General features: G+C 38.1%; 1 protein-coding gene across 1 annotated transcript in view; it reads right to left on the bottom strand.

Annotated features, from left to right (window-relative positions):
• CUBN (cubilin) overlaps window positions 1-25305 on the bottom strand; it is a 273800-nt gene that overhangs the window by 103014 nt on the left and 145481 nt on the right. Inside the window, exons 34-39 of the mRNA XM_074358517.1 lie at window positions 23118-23228; window positions 21607-21735; window positions 20323-20455; window positions 8163-8368; window positions 7052-7236; window positions 5079-5271 (exon numbers count right to left, since the gene is read on the bottom strand). Of these exons, the coding sequence (XP_074214618.1) occupies window positions 5079-5271; window positions 7052-7236; window positions 8163-8368; window positions 20323-20455; window positions 21607-21735; window positions 23118-23228 (957 nt within the window). The remainder of the gene's footprint in view (window positions 1-5078; window positions 5272-7051; window positions 7237-8162; window positions 8369-20322; window positions 20456-21606; window positions 21736-23117; window positions 23229-25305) is intronic.

Genomic DNA, 25305 nt, shown 5'->3' on the forward strand with positions numbered 1-25305 from the left:
GTGCTCCTGCCAGGAAGGTGGGTGGCCTCCTGCCCTCTCCCGGTGCTGGTCTGTCCCCTGCTCTGTGCAGCTGCCCATTCCACCTCAGGTTGGTGCTCTGTAGGTGGGCTCGGAGAAGACCGTGGAACCGCCCCACCCCTGCTCCGTTCCAAAACTCAGCTCCTTGTTTGTCTTGGTGGCAGGAGTTCTTTGAGGTACCAAGGCAGAGAGATCCTATCTGTCTCAGGCTGTAAACAAGACTCAGTCCTACCCAGGAGGTTGCGAAGCCCTGAGGTACGGATTCAGGGCTCGGCCCTGCCCTGGCCCGGGTGCTGTGCACAGGAGGAGATGGCAGCTGTGGCTGTGCCCTGCCTCTCTCCTCCCAAGAAGCGCCAGTAACAGCGCCATGGGTCTGAGGGAACAAAGGCCACAGCACCCCTCCCCCCAGGGCACACCAGCAGTGTTGCTTTGCTTTTTTTTCCCCCATAATTTATGGGGGGCCCAGGTTGCTCTGATCTGTATCCCCTCCCAGCCATGGCACACAGCCTCCTGCAGTCCTGCAGGGCTATGTCAGTGCAGCTGCCTCAGTCCTCTGCCCGTCTTGGGCCGCCTGTCCTGGCCCCCAGCTGATGACTCGCATCTCGGGCTGGGTGTCGCAGGGGCCCTCTGTGCCCGTTTAACTTAGTTCTGTCAGTCAAGGGGTGCTCCTTACAGATCCAAGCCTTGGAGGCTCCCCCTCCATCCCGCTGGCCTCTCCATTGGAGGGGGGAGACCCGGCGAACAAGAGCTAGTCTTCCTTTGCCACTCCCTCCCCGCGGGACTGGTCCCACACTGTTTTGTTTTTCCTTCTTTATTTTTTCCTTTTCTGCTACCAGATTCGTGGTATCTTTGTCTTTTGAAGAGGGCGATGTTCTGTTGGAGTTCAGCAGGTGCTCTGGTTGGCTGGGTGGGTCTGTGGATGTGAGTTTTGGTGTATTTGTGAGAGAGGGTAAGCTACGAGCTTCCTTCTACTCCGCCATCTTGGCTACTCCTTTCTTTTCTTTTCTTTTTTTTTTTTTTTTTTTAGCTCTTTCAAGATGATCCCTTTTTCTTTAGCTTTGATAGTTTGACAGTGATTTGTCTAAGTATAGATCTCACTGAGTTTGTCCTACTTGGAATTTGTTGGGCTTCTTGGATGTATAAATTAATATTTTTCATCAAATTTGGGAAGTGTTCAGACAGTGTTTCTTCAAATATTCTTTGTTTCCCTTTCTCTTTCTTCTCATCTGTGACTCTCATTATGCACTCATATATATGTTGGTATAATGATAGTTTCTGAAGCTCTGTATAGTGGTCTTCATTCTTTTTCTCTCTTTCCCTCAAAGGAAAATCTCAGCTGACCTCCCTTCAAGTTCAATGATTATTTTTTCTGTCTGCTCAGATCTGTCATTGAGCCTGTTCAGTGAATTTCAACTCCATGATTTCTAGTTGGTTGTTTTTTCTTTTAAAAATTTCTATCACTTTACTGATACTCTCTTTTTGGTAAGACACCATTCCATACTTTAATTCTTAGACATGGTTTCTTTTAGTTCTTTGGCATATTTACAATAGCTCATTTAAAGTATTTGTTAAGTAATTCTGACATCTTGACTTTCTCCAGGGTAGCTTCTATTGATTCCTTCTTTTCCTTTGCATAGGCTATACTTTCCGGGGGGGGGGGGGGGCTCTCATAATTTTTTGTTGAAAAACTAGACATTTTAAATAACCTAATGTGGCAATTCTGGAAATGTGGCAACCCTTCCCCTAAAGTTGGCTGTTACTGTCCATTGACTTTTGTGCACAAATTCTCTAATGTCTGTATTCATTATCGTGTGTAGCCTGAAATTCTGTATTCCGGTTAGTGATCAACAATTGATTAAACAGATATTCCCCTTTTAATGTCTGGAAACAATAATCCTCTCAGTCTTTTGTGAGGGACTGTGTGTGTGGGGGGGGGGGGCAGTTAGGATAAGCCTACCTGACCCTAGAAGGCAGTTTACAACTCTGCCTTAGTATTCACTGTCTACTTTCACAGAGCCTTAAGAGCATGTGGAGGTGAGAAACTAGGGTCTTCTCTGGTTTTTCTTGGGCATGTTCACAGCCCTGCACATGTGTGGGGACTTCTATATTCCCAGAAACATGTCAGAGCTTTTCACAGCCCCCTGTGGATATCCTGTTCTTCAGTGTTTACATTTTTGGTTAGCCTCTTATTAGCTGTAAGTGGTATCATTACCACATGCAGTTGTGATGCTAAACATTGTCACTGATGATTTTCAAAAAACACCCCATTGATGGGGCTTTTGTACACAGCATGCTCTGTGTTAGGGCAAATGAAGACAAATCCAGAGGATGGAACTTTTATAGGAAGCTGCCAGACAGATTAAATAATAATTCCCTAGGGATAGGATGATTTTTGGAACTCCTGATCTGTTCCACCCACCCCTTCCAATAGCTGTTGGGCTGCGGGTTTTCACCGCTAAAATAATCGTGAGGCTATTGTAATGCTACTGCAAAGCTGGGGTGGGGAAGAGGCTGAAATAGGGAAAATTAAGATACCAGAAAGCTGGCTACTCTTTCTGAGATTCAACCATTTTTCTTGAATAAACACTGCTTAGATTGTTGTCATCTTTAATTAATTTCCAGCATTCTCAAAAGTTGGTTTTGAAAATTTTTGCCAGTGTTCTCACTGTTTTTATGTAAGAATGGATTTTCAGAGGTCTTTACTTCACCATTCCTGAAGCTTATGAGTCTTATACCAGCACGTGTTTGAATCTTGCTGGGGCCAGCAAGAAATAAGTGTAAAATTTTATAGGACTAGGTCTTAATTACTTTGTTCTATTACTACACAGGCTGCAAAAGTAAAAAAAAAAAAAAAAAAAAAAAAAAAAAAGACAAGTAAAAGCAATTTTAAAGTAGAATATTTGAATATTATCCAGTATCTTCAAAAGTTAAAATTGTCCTCTATATAAAATATTTCTGATCTTGAATTTATACAAAGCAGTTGTCATTCTAACTGACTGTGGGTCATTAGTGTTGTTTGTCAAATATTCCATCTTTCCTTACTTCCAAACACAGGGTGAAATTGCATTTCTTAATAATTCTGTGGTTGGGTGAAGCCTTTTGACCAATTTTGGCCAATGCATTATAAGCAAAATGCATCATTTTTAAACTGCAGTTTTAGACTGAGACATGCCAGGGCTCTCTTTCCTCCTGCCATGGTCACAGGTAATGTCCCAAACAATGTCAGCTCTGACAGCCTAGTTATGGAGTGATGATGGTGACGAGGCCCCCAGTTAACCTATGGGGAATATGTAACATGAGCAAGAAGGAAGTCTGATTGTTTTTCAGCTACTCAGAGCTTGGAATTATTTGTTACTGCAGCATAACCAAGTATTTCCTGACTGATACGCTAAAAATTTCCTACTTGACATGTTTAATTTCCTTCAGATGACCCTAGTCCACAATAGGCTCACTTTCCTTTGATTGACTTTTCATTGCCTGTACCAGCTGCTTTGTTATTTAGTTATTTAATTACTATATCATTTTTTTAACAGACAGATGAATGCTTTATCTTTCTCAACTACTTTTAAACTCCTGGAGAGTAGACATTATATCTTGATTTCCTTTCTTAGTCAGGATACACTTACCTCAGTGTATCTATAATAAACCCACAATAAATATTTGTTGAAATAAATTAAATATATGTTTGTATAAGGAATGCTAATGGTACAATGTTCAATACATGAATACATTTTAAAACATTAAGCTTTTTTTCACTTTAATGAAACTTTCAGAATGTGAGGTCATCATGGAATACTCACTTACACCAACTAGATGACTAGTAAATTATAAAATTTTCTTACCCACTTATTTTCTCCTTTGCTTGTTCTTCATTAAAAGAAATGAGATTTATGATATTACAGTCAATCATCCATTCAAATAACATAATTATAGAATATATATATGAGAAGAGAACTTACTGTTTTTGAGTACTATATTGTATTTGTTGATACACTGTTTTGCATGGCAGATTACTTCCCTAACTTGAGATGTGTGGATATAAAAAAAGCTTAATTCAAGTTTACGTATAAGAGCTATCCAGACTTAAAGTGACAGCTCAAAATTACTTTGGGCAATTCCTGATGGCTCCTTACTCTTAGATAAATAAATATTTTAAGGAAGAGAGTCATAGTCAGTGTTATCAAAGTACCTTATAAGAGAGGCAAAAAAACCCATCTCAGGACAGAATATTAAGAGGCATTAAATAAAAGTATGAATTACACCTTCATCTGTGATCTCTGCTGATACAAATTCCCAAGAAGTTAGCAGCAAGTAGACTCTAATCTTTTAGGGTCTCTTTAGTCCCAGAACAAGTTCAAAGTTTGAAAATCTTCAATGATACCCTATGATAATGTGTCCCAATCAAATATTTCAAGGACTGAGAATATGCTATAAGAAATATCTGCTGAGCTTATTCTACGTCAACCCTCAAATTCAAGAGAGTCCTTCAAGATTGTTTAAACATATTTTCAAGCAAAAAGCACAGTCTCCCAAAACACTGCTTACTGGGAAAATTAGAAATGACTCTCAAATAGTGAAGTAAAAGCTTAATATTTAGGCCAACTTTACCTGAAACTTGAAGTTTTTACAACCAGTTGAGGACAAACCGAAACATTTCTGAAGTCATACTTAAAATGTAATACAGAAGAAAAACAGTTACTTCTATTAGTTGATCCTTAACTATTGTGAGTGTGTGTATGTGTGCATAGTATTTGCAAACCAAACTTTCAGAAATCTCTGAAGTGACCTCTAGAAATTGTAAGTAGAATAGCTTATGGATATCAAACCCTTAATTATTATGAAAAATATAATGGAAAAATCAGCATTTGCTGGAAGTAAACATATAATTTTTATGTTTTTGTGAAATTAAAAGAACACTTGAATGCATGAAGGAAGGGTTTTGAGACTGTAATTATAATACTTACTCATTTGTGTATTTGGCCCTTATTAGTAGGAATCTTTGAAATGTCAGTCTACACATATCAGCCCCTAAAAAGAATTTTATTTATTACCAAGCACACCTGTAGCAATGGTAGGTAAAGGTCCAACAGAGGCATTCATCGCAAACCACTCCAGAAGGAATCCTTTCCCCGAGACTGAAGAATCAGAAGAAAACTGAAATGTCAAAGAACTTCTAGTAGAGCCAAAAGAGTCGGTCTGGGTACCACAGTAGGTTCCAATCAGGCGGGAATGAATGCCAGACCCATCATAAATCTGCATGTAAAAGGCATAATAGAGCACTGACTTTAGGCAATCACCTCTGTTTTTCTTAATAAAAAGAAAACCAAAAGGATAACTTTTTATAATTTTATCATAATGGAAAAAATAATGAAGTAACATTATATATTAGTTTAAAATAAAAAGTATTGTGAGATATAAAATATGACTGCAAATAATTAAATGTGTTTTGAAATTATTTATATCCATCCTGTAGGATTATATTAATGAACATGTTCCTTGTGATGTAGCTCATTATATGATTTACAGTAGAATTTGGGGGTGGAAAAGTAGAAACCAGGATAGTTGCACAACAGTGCTGACTGAATGTACTCTGGGGGGTCAAAGGAGGAATTAGGAAGAAAACAGAAAAGCAGTAATAAAGAGGAGAAGTTTAATGAGAGAAAGTGGACAGGTATCCAGGAGTTCTATTTCCAAAGAAGTAAGTAAGCAGAATTAATAACAACAAAAGAATTACAGCTTGCCAGGGCTCAGCATATTCAAAGCATTCAATAAATCTCTTCCATTTGGTTCAAAATATTAAATTGCGTTAGTTAGAGATGTACTTTGCAATAGTTTCCAAATACATAATCTTGAGCACGTTTATTTTTGCTGCACATGTGGATGGATGGTGTCCAACTACATTTCACATCCTTCCCTCCATCTTCTAAATAATCTGAACAAGTTCATTATAAATGTTATTACAAATTTCTCCATTGAAGCCACGACATAAGCTCAGATTTCACATTATCTAATAATTATTTCTACACATAATGAGCATCTATTAGGTACTGGATTCTTTGGGAAGCACTGTGGATCTAAAATGAATAAGACAGACCCTTGGCCTTCAAGGATCTGTTCATGAAATAGTCAGACTCATAGAAGCAGAGAGTAGAAGGGGGTGGTTGCCAGGAGATGGCGGGAGCAAAAAATAGGGAGATGGTCGAAGGGTACAAAGTTTCAGTTTTGCCAGATTAATAATTCAGAAGATGTAATGCAGAGCAATGTGACTGCAGCTAATAATACTACACTGTATGCTTGAAATTTGCTAAGACGGTAGATCTTGAGTATTCTCACCACACCAAAAATAAAAAAGATGGTAACCATATGAGGTGATAAATATGTTAATTAGCTTGATTATGATTATTATTTTACAGTGTATACATATATCAGAGGATCAAGTTGTACATTTTAAGTATAAACACTATTTGTCAAATATACCCCAATAAAGCTACATAAAAGATAATCTGATAGGCTTTCTGAAATTGATATAATAACTAATGTCTGAATGCCAATGTTCACCACAGTCGTTATATTTATTTATTTTAAAATTCACATTCAAATGTTTAACACTCTAACATAAAAATAAGTAGGATAATGGGATATAAGAAAGAATGAATAAGATACATATACATGCTTAGACAAAGCCCAACAGAAAAATTATAATAATGTTAAAAAAAAATAAGTTAGATACAGAATTCTGGTATCTGACTTTTCAAATTAAAAGAATTACCATTGTATAGGTAACCTAGAGGGGGTACTCATGATGTAGGCTAGACCATCCTGTATCATTCGCAACTGCTTGAATAGACATTAACTTGGATCTGTTATGTTTTAAATTTTTTTAATGGAGGTACTGGGGATTGAACCCAGGACCTCGTGCATGCTAAGCATGCACTCTACCACTGAGCTATATTCACTCTCCCCAACCTAAATCAATTTTTGCCAGTAGCAATTCACCTAAATTTATAAACACTGATTGCACTTGGAAACTCACCTTTAACTTGTCATAATAGCAGTTAAATGTTCCTTCAATGTCCATCTCCAAGATTCTACCATGGATAACTTGAGATTCATTCAGATTCACTATCCATTGGTAATTGGAGTTGTGAGGGTAATTGCTAGGCCATAAGGGAGAGGCGATTTTCCCATGAGTTCCCACAATATTATCATTGCCAAATACTAGGAAGGAAAACAGAGTAGTAAATCAGACCTACTTGGAAAAGCTCTTTAATCAAATGAAAGAAACAAAAGGCAAGGGGTTTTGAAAAGGATGGACTTTTAATTGACTGCAATTTCTTTTCTGAACACTGAAAGAAATACTGCTTCCTTTTTGGTTTCTCTGCTATCTATTAATTCCTAGGAGAAGGGTGATTTTGTGAATGGAATTCCATCTCCTTAGCAGGCTACACAGTGCGAAAACAAGCAATAGCTTCCCATGTAAAAATGGGTTCCCAGACCCCAGGGGACCTGGGGCCATGGGAAGGGGTATGACCAGCCCTGCTCTGTAATTTTGGTTTGCCTATTTTCCTGTTTTACAAAAGAATAAAATATGTTTTTTTAAATTATATAAGAGAAATGGACATCTTCAAATCACATACAGAGAGGCTAATTATGAAAAAGTTGAGTTAGAAAATAAAAATATTTATTTAACATTTTATCCAATTAGGAGAATACCTTGTTATTATAATATCTGGGCACTTAAGCATATCCTAAAGTAACATTAGATGTTTTTAATCCAAAGAACATAGACTTTATGGGATCAAATAAACAAGTTTGACTTAAGTATACCAAACTGGAACCATAACACTTTAGAAAGCTCTTTAATACAATACCATGAAAAAAGTTTAATTTAATATTGGGTAGACACTAGAGCTTTAAAAGAATATTAAAATCACTGAGAATGCTCTCCCTGGCTCTTAATGAGCCATTCATATAGAATTTAATTTTTTGCACATTTTATATAATAAAGTAATTCCACAAAGACAAGAAATATCAGGAAATAGGGTAGATCAGCATTGTTCTTAGTGCATTACTGAAAATACTGTTATCCTTTCTAGTTTGTAGGAAACATTCTGGAAGCCATCACTATAGTGGAACCAACTTACTCTTTGCAAATGCAGCCTGGAAGCCAATGCCACTTCCTGAGCCATCTGAGACAAATCTGACCCATAGGCTATGCCCAACAACGGATGAGTAATTGAGGGGGAGGGTGTTTCCACAATATCGTCCCACCAAGTGGCCAGTGGAGTTTCCTTCCCGGATCTCCACAAAATCTCTGCTACAGTCCTGAGAATCCTCCAGCTGGAAAGTTCTGATATGGGGGGAAAAATTAAAGAGATTAAATTGATAGGATACATTTGGGGATTATTCTGAATCACATGCTGGGTTGACCTGCTTACTTTTAAAATTTTTTTTCTTTAATTTTAATCACAATGTCTTTTAGCTGACTCAAAAATTTTCTTTCACTCAAATTTGTTGAAATGGCTATATGAGAGATCTGAAGACAATTAATACACTGCCTTCAAGGAATTTTCTTTCTGGGGGAAAACTAAGCAAGAATACAGGGGAAAAAATCATTATAAGGCAGAATATTGTGCCATCAGACCTATAAAGTGGGATAAGAATTTTGAGACAAGAGGTATCATATCTGATGGTGAAGCTCAGTAGTAGCTTGATGGAAAGACTTTTTGAGACTGAAATGTAATAGTAGCTGGATTTAAGGTGCAGAATGGTGGGCATGGAATGCGTGGCAACCGAAGTACAGATGCAGAAAGGGTGGGACATATTTAGAAACCTGTGAGCCGTCTAGATTGGTTAGAACATTGAGTGCTTTAAGAAAGCATAGCTGGAGTGGTTTGATGGGTTAATTTTGGGAGAGCTTAAATGACAATTTCTGGAAAGGAAGGAAAACACAGCATTTGTAATAATGCAAGCGGGTGTTCAAGCATATTCAATTTCTTTGTATTCTGCAGTTATGATGACATAAGGGAAGGGAGGGTAGGAATAGTATCTGCCTCATCTGACTGTAATTAGTAACATATATAAAGAGTCCAGATCATGTAGATGCTAAATGAATGCTTTTAAAAATTGGCCTTAATGCTTAAAAAACTTGGATATAATCAAGATAATGTGGTACTGGTGTGAGGGTGGATGAACAGATGGCTGGAGTAGAGGAGATTATCCAGAGCAGGAGCTGCAAATATACAGCCAGTTCAACCAATTGATGGCGCCAAGTTTGGGCTTCAAAAGAGCCTCTGTGGCTGTATTTGGACATACAGCTTCATTACCACCTGTGTTACCACCTGTATATATGTGGTCATAGTGGAAGCATGGCTAGATTGGGGGTTTACAAATGAACAAGTGGGGAGTGATAAGTAAAGACAAAGAGAGAAAGAGAGAGAGAAAGGAAAAGAGCAGATTAGGGAACACCCATATTTTGAGTACAGTGAAAGGGAGAGGAAATGATAAATACAGGAGTAGTGTGGAAAGTAAGATAAAAACAAATTCAAAGTCATGTCACAGAAGCTAAGAGAGAATTATGGAGAGGGTGATGAAGGGTGTCAAATGATGCAAAGATCCAGGATTAAGAACAGGCTATAGGATTTGGTTACTCAAAATAAATTAGTAACTTTTAAAGGGGCAGTTTCAGAGACTCCACTCTAGGGTTATTTTCCAAACATACTCAGGAATCAATTAGATGATTTTTGGTGATTTCCACAAAATGATGAATTACGATAACAACAGCAAGACAATACCAAGCTTTCTGTAACACCCAACAATTAGAATTTACAAATTCTCTACATTTATTCTTTTCATGTGCCCAATAACATGTATAAAAAGTATCAATATAGTTGACAAAGAATCAAATCTCAGAAACTATTAAAACTACTAAAAACAGTGCTCTCTGAGCACTATTAGATGAAATTAGAACTAGGTCACAAAGAGATAACAAGAAGATCGCATAGTTTGAATACATAAAACACCTTTCTATATAAACCATGAGCTAAACAAGAAATCACAATGGAAATTAGAATATGTTTAGGACTAAATGAAAGTGAAAACATTGTGTATTAAACCTTATGGAGTGTGGTAAAAGCAATATTTAGAGGGAAACTTATAGCCTTAAGTGTTTATAGTAGAGAAGAATAAATACTAAGAAAAATTAATTAGATGTCTAGTCCCAGAAGTTAGAAAAGCAGGAAAAAAAAAAAAAAAAACCACAAAGGAAGCAGAGGAAATAACAGGACAACTTTAAATACTAGAAAAGAATTTTTAAAAAGCTATTTCTTTGACAAGACCAATAAAGTTATAAACCTCCAATAAAACTGATCAAGAATAAAAGAAAGTTTAAATGAACAATTACTAATAAGAAAAGGACAAAATTACAGATACATCAGAAACATTTAAAATTACAATGAAATCTACTAAAAACCCATGTCAATAAATTTGAACACTTAGACAATTTTTTTACAAAAATACAATAATTTAACTAGTTTAAGAAAAAATGAAAAACCTAAAAGACCATCAAATCAGTAAAAATCAGTATTAAAAATTGCCTGCAGACAAAACAAGTATCTGAGCCCAGATTATTTTATAGGCAAACCCTACCAAAGCTTCATCAAATCAATATTCCAATCCTAATCTTATGCAAATTGTAACAAAAATATTTAAAAATATGACAGTGTCCAACTTACTTAATGAAGTTAGTATCACCTTGAGAGCAAAACCAGTCAGGAGGGGTCAAAGAAAGAAAAAGTATAAGTCACTGTCAATAATACAGATGAAAAATCTTACATAAAATATTAGCAAAATGAATCCATCCATCTGTCAAATATGTAAATCTTAACCAAGTTGAACACACAATGGTTTAAGATTAGAAGATCTATTAGAACAATTCAACAACAATTCAACACACACAAGCATTAAAAGAGAAAAACAAACGCAAAAATATATCAAAAGAGTCAGCGACAACTGCAGAAAAAAGCATTTGATAAAACTGAACACCCATTCATCATAAGAACTCTTAGAAAATTAGGAATAAAAGGAATTTTCTTAACTGGATGAGAAATGTCCACCAAACACTTAAGAAAATACACTTAGAGGTAAAAAAATTTTAAACATTTCTTTTAAATGAGGAACAACACAAGAAAGCCTGTTCTCATCACTTTGTTCCACAATATACTAAAGTATTTTCCAGGGCAGTAAGAGAAGGAAAAGGGGCACATGTTCTAAGAATTAGAAAAGAAGGCCTATAAAATCAATTCATATTCAAGGGCACTCATTCATTCATAAGTACATACTAAGTACCTTTTTTTTTACTTTCTTTCTTTCGTTTCTTTTTTGTTTTGTTTTGTTTTGTTTTGTTTCTCTGTCAGGTCCTTTTCCAGGCACTGAAGATAACAGCAGGAGACAAGAAACAAAATTTTTGGCCATTCTAGAGAATGGAATGGTTGCTGGATAAGATAATGCAAAAATTAATAGGGTTTCCTTATACCAGCAAACAAAAATTTATGCACTATAACTTAGTTAACTTTCATTCAACAAACTCTTTACTATATTGCCAGACACTGGGACAGGACAATGAAGAAAAGAAACAATGTTTCCCCCTAGAAGGAGAGAGAGATAATAAACAAATAAATAGAAAAATAGTGAGGCAGTGAAAAGTTCTAGGAGGAAAAACTCAAGTAATTAAGGGGGGTTATTTTGGGTAAGATGCATAGGGTATATTGTAATTTTAAAAACAGATGTCATTTTTAGTGGCAATAAAAATAAGATGCCTAGGAATAAATGTAACAAAATGTAAGATTTTTACAGAAAACAATATGAAATTTTAGTGAAGGACATAAAAGAAGACAAATGACTGGCAAGATATCCCAAGTTCAAAAAAATAAAGAGTCAATAAAGATTCTCCCAAAATTAATCTATAAATTCAATATAGTTGTAGTAAAATCAGTAAGTATGATTGCATTTATGTAAAACATAAAGCTGAAAGCAACATTATATAGTGTGTATGGAGAAATGTGTGTGTGTATATATATATATATTATGTATATATATATATATAACATATGTATGTATATGTATATAATAAACGTATATAAACATGCATAGAAATTATTCATACAAAATTCAAAATATGGGTTATCTCTGTGACAAGAAGGTAAAGGGATATGGATAGGAAACTTTTGCTGCCTTATACTATTTTACTTATTTCAATAAATTTTTAAAGAAAAAAGTAATTTAATAATAAAAAATGGTAAATGAAGTGAATACAAACTATTCTGTTTTCAGAAGTAATGGAAGAGAGTTTTTGCTGAGAAGGACAAGATAAAGAGAAGGAAGAATGACCTAGTAAGACAACAGATAAGAAACTTGGAAAGGATAAAAAATCGTCTCAAGAATAGAAGACTTACTTCCCTATTGTGTATTTTTCAGTCAATGCCCAACATTATGTGTGCAAGATTTCACGTGATGGGAAGTGTAGCGCACTCCTGGGGCTCTGTTTCAGCTAATGGGTTAGGATGCTTCAGGGAAAGACTACCAGCCTGGAGGTTCTGGGACCTTGAGCCCCACAGTGGGATCGCTCTATCAGACACGCCTCTGAGCTTTCACTGTCACCCAGAGCACTGGAGCAGACTGGTCAGCTCTGCTCCACCATTAGCTTCTCAAGCCAGATACTAGCATTGGTAGGTCTCTAGCTGGACAATGAGTCTGCAGCTCTCACAAGCCCATCAACACGGGTGACCACAGTGTGGATCATCCGGATCTATATTCCAGACATAGTTTTAGCAGCAAGCTGGGACTGATTATGGAGCAGCAGAAGATTCAGGAAGTATCCACTTCAAGCTAAACAAACACATTTGTCTTACCTCCACTGTCTTCCTTGCCCATGAGATTCTTTGTAAAACAATGTTTATACCTACAATCATTTTTGGCAAAGACTTGTTCTGAATCCATCTTTAGGATGGTTGTCAAGTTTGGCGCTTAAATTCAGGCTCAGTTTTATTACCCACAATATTATCAATAAATATGCTAAAATTGTGTTCTTCTGATTCTCAGAAAAACAGAAGGAAGTGTGTTCAATTTCCTTAGCAGGTAATTTACATGAAATTGCCCCTGAAACCTTTCTGCTCAAAGTGCAGCACATGGTCTCACAGCATCACTACCACCCGAAAGCTTGTTTGAACTGAAGAATCAGGCCCTACCACCAACAGAATCAGAATATGAATTTTAACAAGATCACAGGTGATCAATGTGCACGTTAAAGTTTGGTCTAATGGCCCAAAAGATTGCTAAGTGCAGGTCTTTTCTGTTTTAGTACCAGACTGGTATGAATCCAATGCTAAATGTGAAAAAAAGACATTTCATTAAAAATGATAGCAGGATGGTATCTGTAAGAATCAAATTAAACTTTGTAAAAAGTTTTCTTGTTCTTGGAAGTCTTTGTTTTAGGCCGCTTCATTTTATAAGTAAATCTACCTTCTTTCCAAACACATTGGCTCAGATCTGCTAGTAAAAATAGGACGTGGAACAAAAATAGTACAATCACTGTTTCTCATTATCTCATTTTGATTCTTGAACCAAGATCAATCACATTTTAAATGGACTGTGCCGGCAAAAAGTACATTTTCTGTTAATTCCTTTAAATATCTGTTTTATAAAAAAAAAAATTCTTTTTAGGTTTTATTTCTCCCCTGTCCTTTTGTGTTACAGATTCAACCATAATTTCTCCAGTTTTTCTCCCTACTCAGTTTCACGGCAGTGTCCACAATCCAAACCCCATGTTTTAGAACTTGATGTATTCCGTATGCTTTTCATATGCTCTGCACCCACCCCAAGGGAATGTTTCCAAGCTCCCATCTGGATACGGTTTAGACCAGGGCAGAAATAACTCACTCAGAGGCCTTGCCGTAAAACCCTTCTCATTATCATCGACATAAAGGGGAACATCTTGCGTTCCACAAATTATATCTTAAAAGTAAAACTCAGGCAAGTAACACGAAATAATCAAAATTAACTTCTGATGGATGAGAAAAGAAAAAGATGAAACATTAAGATTTGTTGATACAGTTTCTTCTGTGTAGCACAGGGAACTATGTTCAATATCTTGTTATAACATTTAATGAAAAAAATGAAAAAGAATATATGCATGACTGGGACATTGTGCTGTACAGCAGAAATTGACACTTTGTAACTGACTGTATTTCAATTAAAAAAAAAGATTTGTTGATGCAATAATCGGGATTTAGTGACCTTTAAAGAGTAAAATGGATGATACTTGCTTTGAGTATTTACCTCTCATTTTCTATAAGAAGCACCCGGTGTTGTCCATTTGCGTTTATCTTTGGATTGCCACGTGAGACACTTTAGAAATGGCAGAGGAGAGCTTTTCATTGGACATCAGGGCTGCATCAGCCTTGCGCTATACACGTGAACATCTGTAATCACAACTGTGGCCCTATATGGACGTGATTATGCCCTACAGATGCAACGAATCTCTTTAGGTTTTAAACAAATAGCTTCTTGACCTGAACTTATCAGTAACACATCAAGAAATGGGATCTTGTCTGTCTTAAACATTCCCAGTACCTGGCCCGGCTCCTGATAAGCACTGGACACCAGATCGATCAAGAATGTGAATGTTGTAAAGACCAAGAGGAAAAAGACCCCAAAGAAGTCCTTTTATTTAGCAATATGAGACCTAGTAAGCCATGTGAAGGGCTTCAGATTTTATCATAAGAACAATGTTCATCTTTTATTCATCATTACATATAAAGCATCTATTATGGGAGTAACATGTGCTTTATATACAAAGCAACTACCATGGGGATAACAAGTGCTTACACGTATAAGCACATAGTAGGGACTTAATAAATACTTATTGAATAAAGAAATACATATTAAATATATATATATATATTTCTTTTCATAAAGAACTTTGGGTTTTTAGTGAAGACAAAAGCAAACAAAACCTCTTCCCCACGTGGCAACTTAAACTTGCAGTGCCTTTCAGGCACTCAGAGGGTGCCTTTGTTTTGACACAATGCCACTTGGACCCTGCATCAGGCACTGTCTGATTGATGGACTGAAAGAAAGCAACTTGAGATGGTGGAACGTGGTCCACAAACAAGATTTCTCTCTCATTTTAAAAAACCCATTCTTAATGCACAGAATGGCATGTCTAGGAGAAGGAGCAAGACTCTTTTTGAATAAACGGACCAGTGTCCTCAAAACAGTCCTCTTTTCTCAACAGTAAGTTACTAAGTAGATGTTTTTCAAAAACAGAGTTAGCACCCCCAGCCAAAGCCCAATACTATGTGACATAGTAAAATAAATAACATTTAATTTTAAACGGCAATTTAAATACCCAAATCTTATCATTCAATATTTGTTAAGCATCCATTACCAGCATGGCATGTTACAAGTACCTCTCTTTTAGATTAAAAAGTCCCATTTCACAGACCACATGCTTTTCACTGTCTACTTCTAGAAAATACATTATTATTTTTTTAATTAATTTAACCTAAGACCACTCAGAATGTGATGTGACCCTACTGTTGATTTCATATCCTTAGTTCATATTCAAAAGGCTTACAGTTCAATGAGGAATATGAGAGTGGTTTTACAAATCAACCACTAGGTTCTGTAAAAAACTAATAAACAGAAATCTCAATTATACAGAGTTGGGAAACCAGGAGGGGGTGCTCTCGTGCCTTGACATGACAGCAGAGCCCAAGAGGAAGAAGACTCTTCTTTCCTGGCAAGGACTCAGCCAATGAGAAGTCATGGAGTCTGTTTACTGTAGCCCTCAGGGCTCTCTCTTCCCTTCTATAAAAGCATTCTCCCTCCCATCCTGTGCAGGGATTTGCAGTGGCTCACCGTAGTTGTAGACCCAGAATTGCAATTCTCTGCTGATCCTAAATAAATCCATCTTTGCTGGAGAAATAGCTGGCAATCTATTAATTTCTGATCAACATTTTGGTGGCTTATACAGGGACCAGATGAGACCCACGACAGCTCTAGGCTGGTAAGCAAACAGGCGTGGTACCCACAGATTGAGCCCAGTGTCACTCACTGCTTTTCCTGTGGACCCTAGAGTTCAAATGTATGTTCTTCTCTTGGATCTGAGCTCATACTTTGTTTGCATTTGAAGATCTCCAGGTTTTATTCAAGATCTATTTTGAAGTTTCATCTTACCAGTCAATACTTTGTTCTGCACGTGAGTAGTTGTTGGGCACTTCTTTCTGATTTGAAATCAGACTGTTTCAACTGAAACTGGCTAGCCTTTGACCCATTCCTTCGGGAACAGGGGCCATTTCACTGAAACTGTGCCAGTTTTGTTTAGCCTTCAGTCTATTCCTTTGCAAAGGGCTAGTCTCTCGAAACTGGCTGAAAAAGCCTTTGGCCTAGCTCCTTTAGGACCAACATATCTCCTTAGAATTGGCTAGTATTTAGGCTTGAAAACCATTTAAGCTGTTTGTGGTATAAAATGTTTGAAAACTGGCTGAACTGGGATCTTTCCTTTCTAATAAAAGGATCAGGATGTAACAGGAAACTATGTCCACTCCAGATTTAGTTAATGTGGCAAACCAGCCCTCACAAACTCTAGATGAGTCACCTCAGAGGAAAACTGCCAACATTCCTAATCTTCAACCACAACAAATGAAGGCTCCTAAATGAAACCAAAGCTCTACTAGCTTCTGCTATTATTGCAAAGAGCCAGAATATTGGAAAAGAGGTTGTTACACGTTAAAGTGCTCTAGGTGCCTTCAGCCCTCTAACCAGCCTTTTGGCATCTTCCCAATTCTTAATAATGGCACTCTAAGGAACTACAGGGGCTCTTCTCAATCCTCCTCTTAAGTGGCATGGAGAAACACTTCTCCAGATTGGGGACGAACTTCTTCCACGCTTAACTGACACTGGAGCCACACTCTTGGTGCTCAACCCCACTACTATAAAACAATCTCTGCCTCGGAGTACTGAAACAGCTCAAGTAGTGGGGAATGACAGCAGCTGTCCACCTGGAAGAGATGCCATCGGACAACCTCAACCCAATTTAATGAGAAGAACCAGATGACACAGCCTTCAAGGTCACCTCCTGACTCCTCATGGTGATCTACAGGAAATTCCACTGGGTAATGCTGGCTTCTCATGGCTCACTGATGGTTCTCATTTAAAAGGTGACAAAGGCAAATATAGTTCCAAGGACGCTATTAAGATTCCTTTTGATGTTCCTGAGGCAGCATCTTTACCTATAGCTACTTTGGCCCAACAGATTGAATTACATGCTTTTACATAGGCTTATATTTTAGCCAAGGACAAACCTGAGAATACTTATACTGGTAGTTGATATGCTTTCAGAGTAGCTCATGATTTTGGAATATTGTGGAAGCAATGTGGCTTCCTTATTTCCAGTGGGAAAAAAATTTTAAATGGCCCCTGTGTTTAGGAATTATTGGATACAATACTTTTACCTGTCTTTTTAGCTATTATTGAGATTCTGGTTATTCTAAAACTGACTCTCTGAAAGCTAAAGGAAATCGCTTTGCTGATATCTCCATGAGGAATTCTGTCCTCATGGAGCCCAACAATTGGCCTCAGAAAAAAGAAAACAAGATGGGAAAATCAATAATCACTGGTTTGACCAAAAGAGAAACTTCTGATTTGGATCAAATTACAACTTATTCCTATCAGACACTCTAAAGTTCCCACTCGTCACCTCTGTGCATGCATTAAACCTCTGTTCTACTGACCAGATGATGGCCGTCATAAATCAATATTAGAGAGGAAACATTAACAAGGCTGAAAAAAGTGCCTACTTCACTTGTCCCATTTGTCCAAAGTGCAGCCTGTTCGTACTGCTCTCAGACATTTTAAACTGCCTAATGGATCATTCAAGCTCTGGCAAATGGATTTCATACAAGTTTTCCTCTAATGGATATAAATATACTTTTGTCATAGTCTATATATTTTCACACTGGGTGGAAGCCTTCTTTTGCAGCCAAGCTACTGTCTCTTCTGTGGCAAAAGTTCTTTTGGAAAAGATCATCCCTACCTGGGGAACTCCTCCCAAACTTCATAGTGTTTGAGGAATCCACTTTACTGGCCAGACGCTTTGACAAGTCTGCTCTGTTTGGCTAGTTTTACACTTTCACTGTGTTTACACCCTCAGTCCTCTGGTTTAGTCGAACCCACTGGCAGAATCATTAAGAATCAATTGGAAAAATGTATGGAGGCCCTCCAAATACCTTGGTCAAAAGCATTGCCATTAGTTCTTCTAAATCTTGGATTCACCCCTTTTGTCACTCATAAACTCTTATCCTCTATAGTCACAGGATTTCCAATGCATTTGCCTCCCACTTCTTTTGACCCACAACTGATAGAAGGAGAGAATTTTCAATATTGCAAATGATTAATTGCTTCTATTAAAAATAACCATGGTTTGATAGAGCAATCTCTTCACAGTGCACCCTTGGGAGATGAAGACATTAAGCATCACCCTTTGGAACCTCGAGATTTTGTCTATTGGAAAAGACTCCTTCAGAAGAACTCACTTTGACTTCACTGGGAAGGCCCCTATCAGATACTGCTAACCAACAACCCCTGTGACACCAAACTCTGAGGAACAGACTCTTGGATTTATGTGGCACACCTAAAGAAATCACTGAAGCCTGACTGGACCTGCACATCACCTGGTGACCTGAAAGTAAAGACTTTCTGGAATTAAAGTAGACAACATTTGATGAGACAGACTAGACCTGTTAGATGTTTGTCATCAAACTTTTGATGATGACATAAGGCTTCACATGATCTCCAAGGTTTATGGTCTTGATATCATATGAATTTTAAACGAAAAGTGCCTAAGCTGTGTAATCTAAAAAAAGAAGAAGAAGAAGAAGAAAGAAACAAAGAAACAAAGGAAGGTGGGAAAGGACAAATGACCATAAATACAAAACAGAAACAGACTCATAGACATAGAATACAAACTTGTGGTTGCCAAGGGGGAGGGGGATGGGAAGGGATAGACTGGGAGTTCAAAATTTGTAGATACTGACAGGCATATGTAGAATAGATAAACAAGATTATACTGTATATAGCACAGGGAGATATATACAAGATCTTGTGGTAGCTCACAGTGAAAAAAATATGACAATGCATGTATGTGCATTCATGTATGACTGGAAAGTTGTTCTCTACAATGGAAATTGACACAATGTTGTAAACTGACTATAACTCAATAATTAAAAAAAAGATAACCTGTTCCACCCCCCCCAAAAGTACCTGAGTGTTCTCCCTCCTATGCCTCCTAGTTACTCAAATATGACCTTAAAGGTTCTCGGTCTTTGCACTTCCCCTCCAACATGAAATGGTCCTTCCTGACACTGATGCACAGAAAGACACTGAAAGTAGAAAACCTGACTCTTGAAATGCAACGGTTTCAGAGAAACATCTTGATCAAAAGGGGGAAATGTAAAAAAAAAATTAATAAACAGAAGCTTTAATTAAATAGAGTTGGGATACCATAAGGGGGAATCTCTCATGCCATGCAAAAACAGCAGAGTTCAACAGGAAGAAGAAAGACTTCTCTTCATTCCTGAAGGACTCAACCAGTGAGAAGCCATGGACTCTGTTTACTATAGCCCTCCCAACTTCCTTTTCTTCTCTATAAAATTGTTCTGCTTCTCTTGCTATGCAGGGACTTGCCATGGTTGCAGATCCCAAATTACAATTCTTTGCTGATCTTAAATAAACTCATCTTTACTGCAGAAATATCTGGCAGTCTATTTATGTCAGATCAGCAGTTTCAAAAAAACCTTTCAAAATCATTCTTCTGTTAGGAGTAGAAGAAAAGGTGGATTGGGGTGGGAATAAGATATCTGGGCAATTGAAATGGGGAATTCTGCTGGAAGAAAGAATGTTAATCATTCTCCCAAAGAACCTAAATGTCCCCTTTTTTAAAAGATGAAATTAATATTTTCTGAAAATGAGCATTCCAAAAATTAATGTACCAAGAGATCAGGCACGTATTTTTGGTAATGTTAGGCAGAACTCTAAAACCATTCTTAAGAGAATTTTAATGCTGTTTATAACCTCAACTATGACTGAAACAGAGGAAATTTGGAAACAGACTTCCCAAAGTTCCCATCGTATTCTCCAACAGTTGTTTGGACACATATGCTATTAGTTGTCCATCCTATTAGTAACAGTGCTTCCTTCCTGCAGATTCATTCTCACTGAAACAATACACTATAAAAAAGGACTTACATAAAAGACAGCTGGAGCTGGTTGCCAGGGGAACTGACAATGTTCCAGACACATTCCACATTAGAGGGATAAATTTCTGGGTATCCAGGGCTGTTGAAGATGCCTTCAGCCATGTGGAAGATTCCACCACAGGCTGGAAGAAAAGAGAAACAAAGTGAGTAGCAGAGTACATACTGAATACGAGACACCATAAGATAAAGAAGAAAGGACATTAGAAGAGCTGTTGGCAGCAACAAAGGATATGTTATTTCCATCTCATAATTTTAAAAATCCATGTCATATATAATAAGGAAAAGATTCTGAAAACTGAGAACTAAAAGCTACAGGGTATGCTGGATTAGAAGGACTCACTGTGGTTTCTTTTCTAAAAGCCTTTCCTCTCGTATGTAATATGAGAATGATTTTAATCCTGTAGCCCCCCTGCATTTCTGACCAGGATGATTTCCACCCTGGCCTAGAACAGAAGGCAGTGTTTCAGCTTCTTCTTCTCAAGAGAGCACCGAGGGGGAAGGGTATAGCTCCAGTGGTAGAGCGCATTCTCAGCACCCAGGAGGTCCCGGGTTTAATCGCCAGTACCTCCTTCAAGTGGAAATCAGTGAAGAAACCTAATTACCTCCCCCTCATAAAAAACAACCAAACAAGTCAGCAGAGCACTGCAACATACACAAATCTCCTAGGTGTCTGAAGGCTTTTAACTGCAAATGACGAGGAAGCCGGCAGCTAACAAACAGCACTCTCCTAGCTAAGAGACCCTGTACCGGGTGACTCCTGCTTCCCCTCCTCCCCACGTGCCACTGTCCATCCCGCATCAGTGACAACACCCAGCCCTGCCCGAGCCCAGCTGTGACACCAGGGAGACTGAAGAACAGCAGCTGTCCATCTGTAAGAGATGCCATTGGACATTGTCCATCAGCGGCTCCCTTAACAAACATATCACGAGGGAGAACAAGGGCACATGGACAAGTATGTCACCCAAGATCACTCCAACCAATGCTACCCACTACCAGAGCTCACCCCAGCAGAATCAGTCCTAATCACCGAGCCCTGGGAACAACCTAAGTGTCCGTCAATGGATGAAGGGATAAAGAAGATGCGGTAAAGAGTTCACTATCATTAGAATTTACAGGCATGTTAACCTAACTTGGAAGAAGGCAAGGTTAGACATAGAGGTGATCTCAGGAAACTAGCTCTGAACTCTGAAGGTGGAAGAGTCCCAAATAACAAACCAAGGATTTTCTACCCCTTCCTCTTAACCGAGCAGCGCCAGCTGCAAACAGCTCTTACCTGATGTTGATGCTGCAAATGTAGCGTGGAAACCATCAAAATTCACCACAGAATCTGAGACGAATCTCAGCGTCAGAGCATTGCTGAAGGAAGTGATGGGGTGGGGCATGGAGGAGCCACAATAGCGGCCTAAATAATGAAGGTAATGACAAGGAGATGAATGATGACAGGTAAGCATGGACTTGCTAGGATCACAAGAGACCAAAGCAAACAGAAGAAGTCACTATCAAATTGGGGTCAGTGTTTGGGACGCTGTCTGATAATTAAAAATAAACTGTAGATACAAGCGTAAGAGAGACGATTTCTAAATATGATAAAGAGCCTTAGGGGGAAGATAAGAACAACACAGATTATCTCCAAATGTAATTACTGCTAAAATCTCCAGTGTGGTTGGGGCCTGCAGAAATAAATGTGCTAATATTTATTATTATATATCAAAAGTGATATATAATAGCAGAGAAATGTGTGAATGTTGGAGCCAGAATATCTGGATTCAACTCCTGGCTCTGCTGTTGACTAGCTCCGTGACCTGAGTCAAGTTCCTTAAGTTCTCGGTGCCTCAGTTTTCTTACTCGAGAAAGGGGAACATGGATAATAATGAAACCCTCTATCATAAGGATATGAGGATGAATTGAGTTACTATTTATAAAGTTCTTCAAGTAGCACTCAGCACCAGGTAAGTGCTATATAAGCGTTTATTAAATAATATAGCCTCATCCTTGGCCAAATGCTTATAGGCAAAAACCACAAGGAATGCAATCCGAAGTCTGCCCAGAGCAGAGAATACCCATCAATTGCCCCCTATTGTCCCAGCTACTGTTCTGGGCACTGGGATTAAAGCAATGAGCAAAACCCTGTTGTCCCAGCTAGTGTTCTGGGCACTGGGATTAAAGCAATGAGCAAAACAAAGTCACCTTTCTGAGGGAGTGTGTCTTCTAGGGCAGGATGAGAAGCTTGTGCGACAAAGCTCACATAGGAGTGACTCACAGAGAAAGCTGAAATAACCTGAGATTGTTTTGCTTGAGGACATTTCAGAAACTAGAAGGCAGAAATCTTGAATTTTCTTGGGATGTCTTACAAACAGAACTCCAGATTATTGATTGATTGATTGGTTGGTTGGTTGCTTGATTCTTTTGCTTCCACTGAGGACAAAACCAGAAGAAACATGCCCCCTTTGCATATAAGAACTGTGGTCAGATACGGACAAGAGATCTCCCACAGAGTGCGATCTAATGCTTGGAACGGACTGCGCTTGCCTACTGTCTAAAGCAATCACAACTTCCAATTAAGAAAAAAATGTATGTAAACTATTCACATCCTTGGACATGAACAAGCTGTTTCTTGACCTTCACATGCACTCCTGCTTTCTTAGCCTCTCATTATCCTAACTTGGCTTATGTTGCCCTTCATAGTCATTGGAAACATTCTAACCTTGAATGACACCAAATCCATATGTAAGGATAGAAATAAAACCCGGCCAGGGCCGCAGAGGGAAATGAGCAGGGCAGTACCTCGGAGGGGCGCGTCGGCATGACTGCCGTCCAAAACTTCCAAAAAGTCTTGGGTACACGTTGTGCTGCTTTCGAGTCCAAAGTGACTAAAGGAGAGGGTAATATGATTGACTATAAGAAAAAAGAGAGAGAGAGAGAGAAGGCTATTTAATAAAGTGCTGATACGCAAAACACACAGGGAGAGAAATGTTAACCCTGATCCTTTGACTTGCTGGTTCTCCAGCATGGAAGCAATGAATTTGGAAGATGAGCCCAGGGGTACAGGGTGTGAAGGGGAAAAGTAACTACTCTGCTACAAGCTTTCCTTTGAAGAGTGACAGAAGCGACATCTTTGAAAATGTCGATAGAATCTGAATGCAGGTACCTGTAAGAGGACCCCTGGGTAGGCTTACTTCATGGATTATGGGGAGTGTACCAGACATTGCTGTGTTCCTCTCAGAAACATCCTTCTCAATACAATAATGTCCTTAAATTCTGATTTTTCACCTGTGCTTGTAAATAAGGCACATTCTTCTCCCTGGCACACCAATCCTAACACTCCCAGAGTGACTTTAAGGCCTCAACTTGGGACCCAGAGGTTCAGTCATTTATAAAAAAAAGCTTTAAATTACTTGCAGAACAGTATGTGCATGGGTACATTTTCCTTTTGTTTTTCTTTCAGGGTCTGAAATCTTCAGAATAGAATCTTTCCCTATTACCGTCTTTGAGCCAGTGAGATCTTTCCTCTAAATGCTTTACAACTCTTTAGAAATTATCCTTAGGTGCAAAACTGTTGGACCCAAGGAGGGGTCTTCTTTATCCAAGGCTCAGTTCCTGGCTGGCTGGCAGTGTTCTTCAGCTAATGATGGCATCACCACCCCCCGAATCACATGCAGGGCAATAAAGATATTCTTTTGTTAACTCTTAACATCCCTAGGGAAAATGTTAGAGAATATCGAAGCCAAACTTTTCATTTTTCAGATTAGCTAATGGGGTCTCATTGGCTTAAGCGAATTTCCTGTTATCACACAGGTCATTAATTACAGAGCAGAGTCAAGCACTTAATGCCTTTTTCACATTATGTCTCAGATCATCAATTTTTCCTGAAAACTTCGAGGAAGGACAGGGCTCATTCGAAGAATCCATCATGGCCCCAGGATCATCCTCCTTGTGGTGACTTCACTTCAGGCTTTAGGAGTCTCCTCATTTTCTCTGTAAAATGTGGATGATAATCCTTACCTCTGGATAGTTACCAAGTCAGAAAATAAGATTCTAGGATTCTAAAAATAAAATAATGTACGCACTTATTAAATGTTTCTCCATGGCCTGTGCTGGGATGTTTTTAATACGTGCATCGCTGCAGAGAACAGATTTTGTAATTAACTCCCACCTTGATTGAAGACCAACAGGCCCCAGGGCATTGCACCCCCAAACTGTGAGCTACTAACTTCCAGGCTATGGATCCTGTTATTCATTGATTCATTTAGCAGCTGCCTTCAGCATAACTGCACTCAAGGCACAAGTATCAAAAACTATTTATTTTTCCTTTTTTTTAAATTGAGTTACGTCAGTTTACAATGTTGTGTCAATTTCTGGTGTACAGCACAATTTTTCAGTCATACATGAATATACATACATTTGTTTTTATATTTTTTTGAGCTCCTATAAGATCTTGCATATATTTCCCTGTGCTATACAGTATAAACTTGTTTATCTATTCTATATATACCTGTCAGTATCTGAAAACCTCGAATTCCCAGTCTGTCCCTTCCCACCCCCCTCTCCCCTCACAACCACAAGTTTATATTCTCTGTCTGTGAGTCTGTTTCTGTTTTATATTTAAGTTCATTTTTCTTCTTTTTTCTTTTTTTTTTTTTAGATTCCACATATAAGTGATATCAGATGGTATTTTTCTTTCTCTTTCTGGCTTACTTCACTTAGAATGACAATCACTAGGTCCATCCACGTTGCTGCACATGGCGTTATGTTGTCATCTTTTATGGCATTGTATAAATATATCACAACTTCTTTTTCCAGTCATCTGTTGATGGACATTTAGGTTATTTCCATGTCTTGGCTACTGTAAATAGTGCTGCTATGAACATGGGGGTGCAGGTGTCATTCTGAATTAGGGTTCCTTATGCCTAGGAGTGGGTCATATGGTAAGTCTACTTTTTAGTCTTTTGAGGAGTCTCCATATGGTTTTCCA

Source organism: Camelus bactrianus, chromosome 35, assembly GCF_048773025.1.
Source record: "Camelus bactrianus isolate YW-2024 breed Bactrian camel chromosome 35, ASM4877302v1, whole genome shotgun sequence".
Classification (NCBI taxonomy): Eukaryota; Metazoa; Chordata; class Mammalia; order Artiodactyla; family Camelidae; genus Camelus; species Camelus bactrianus.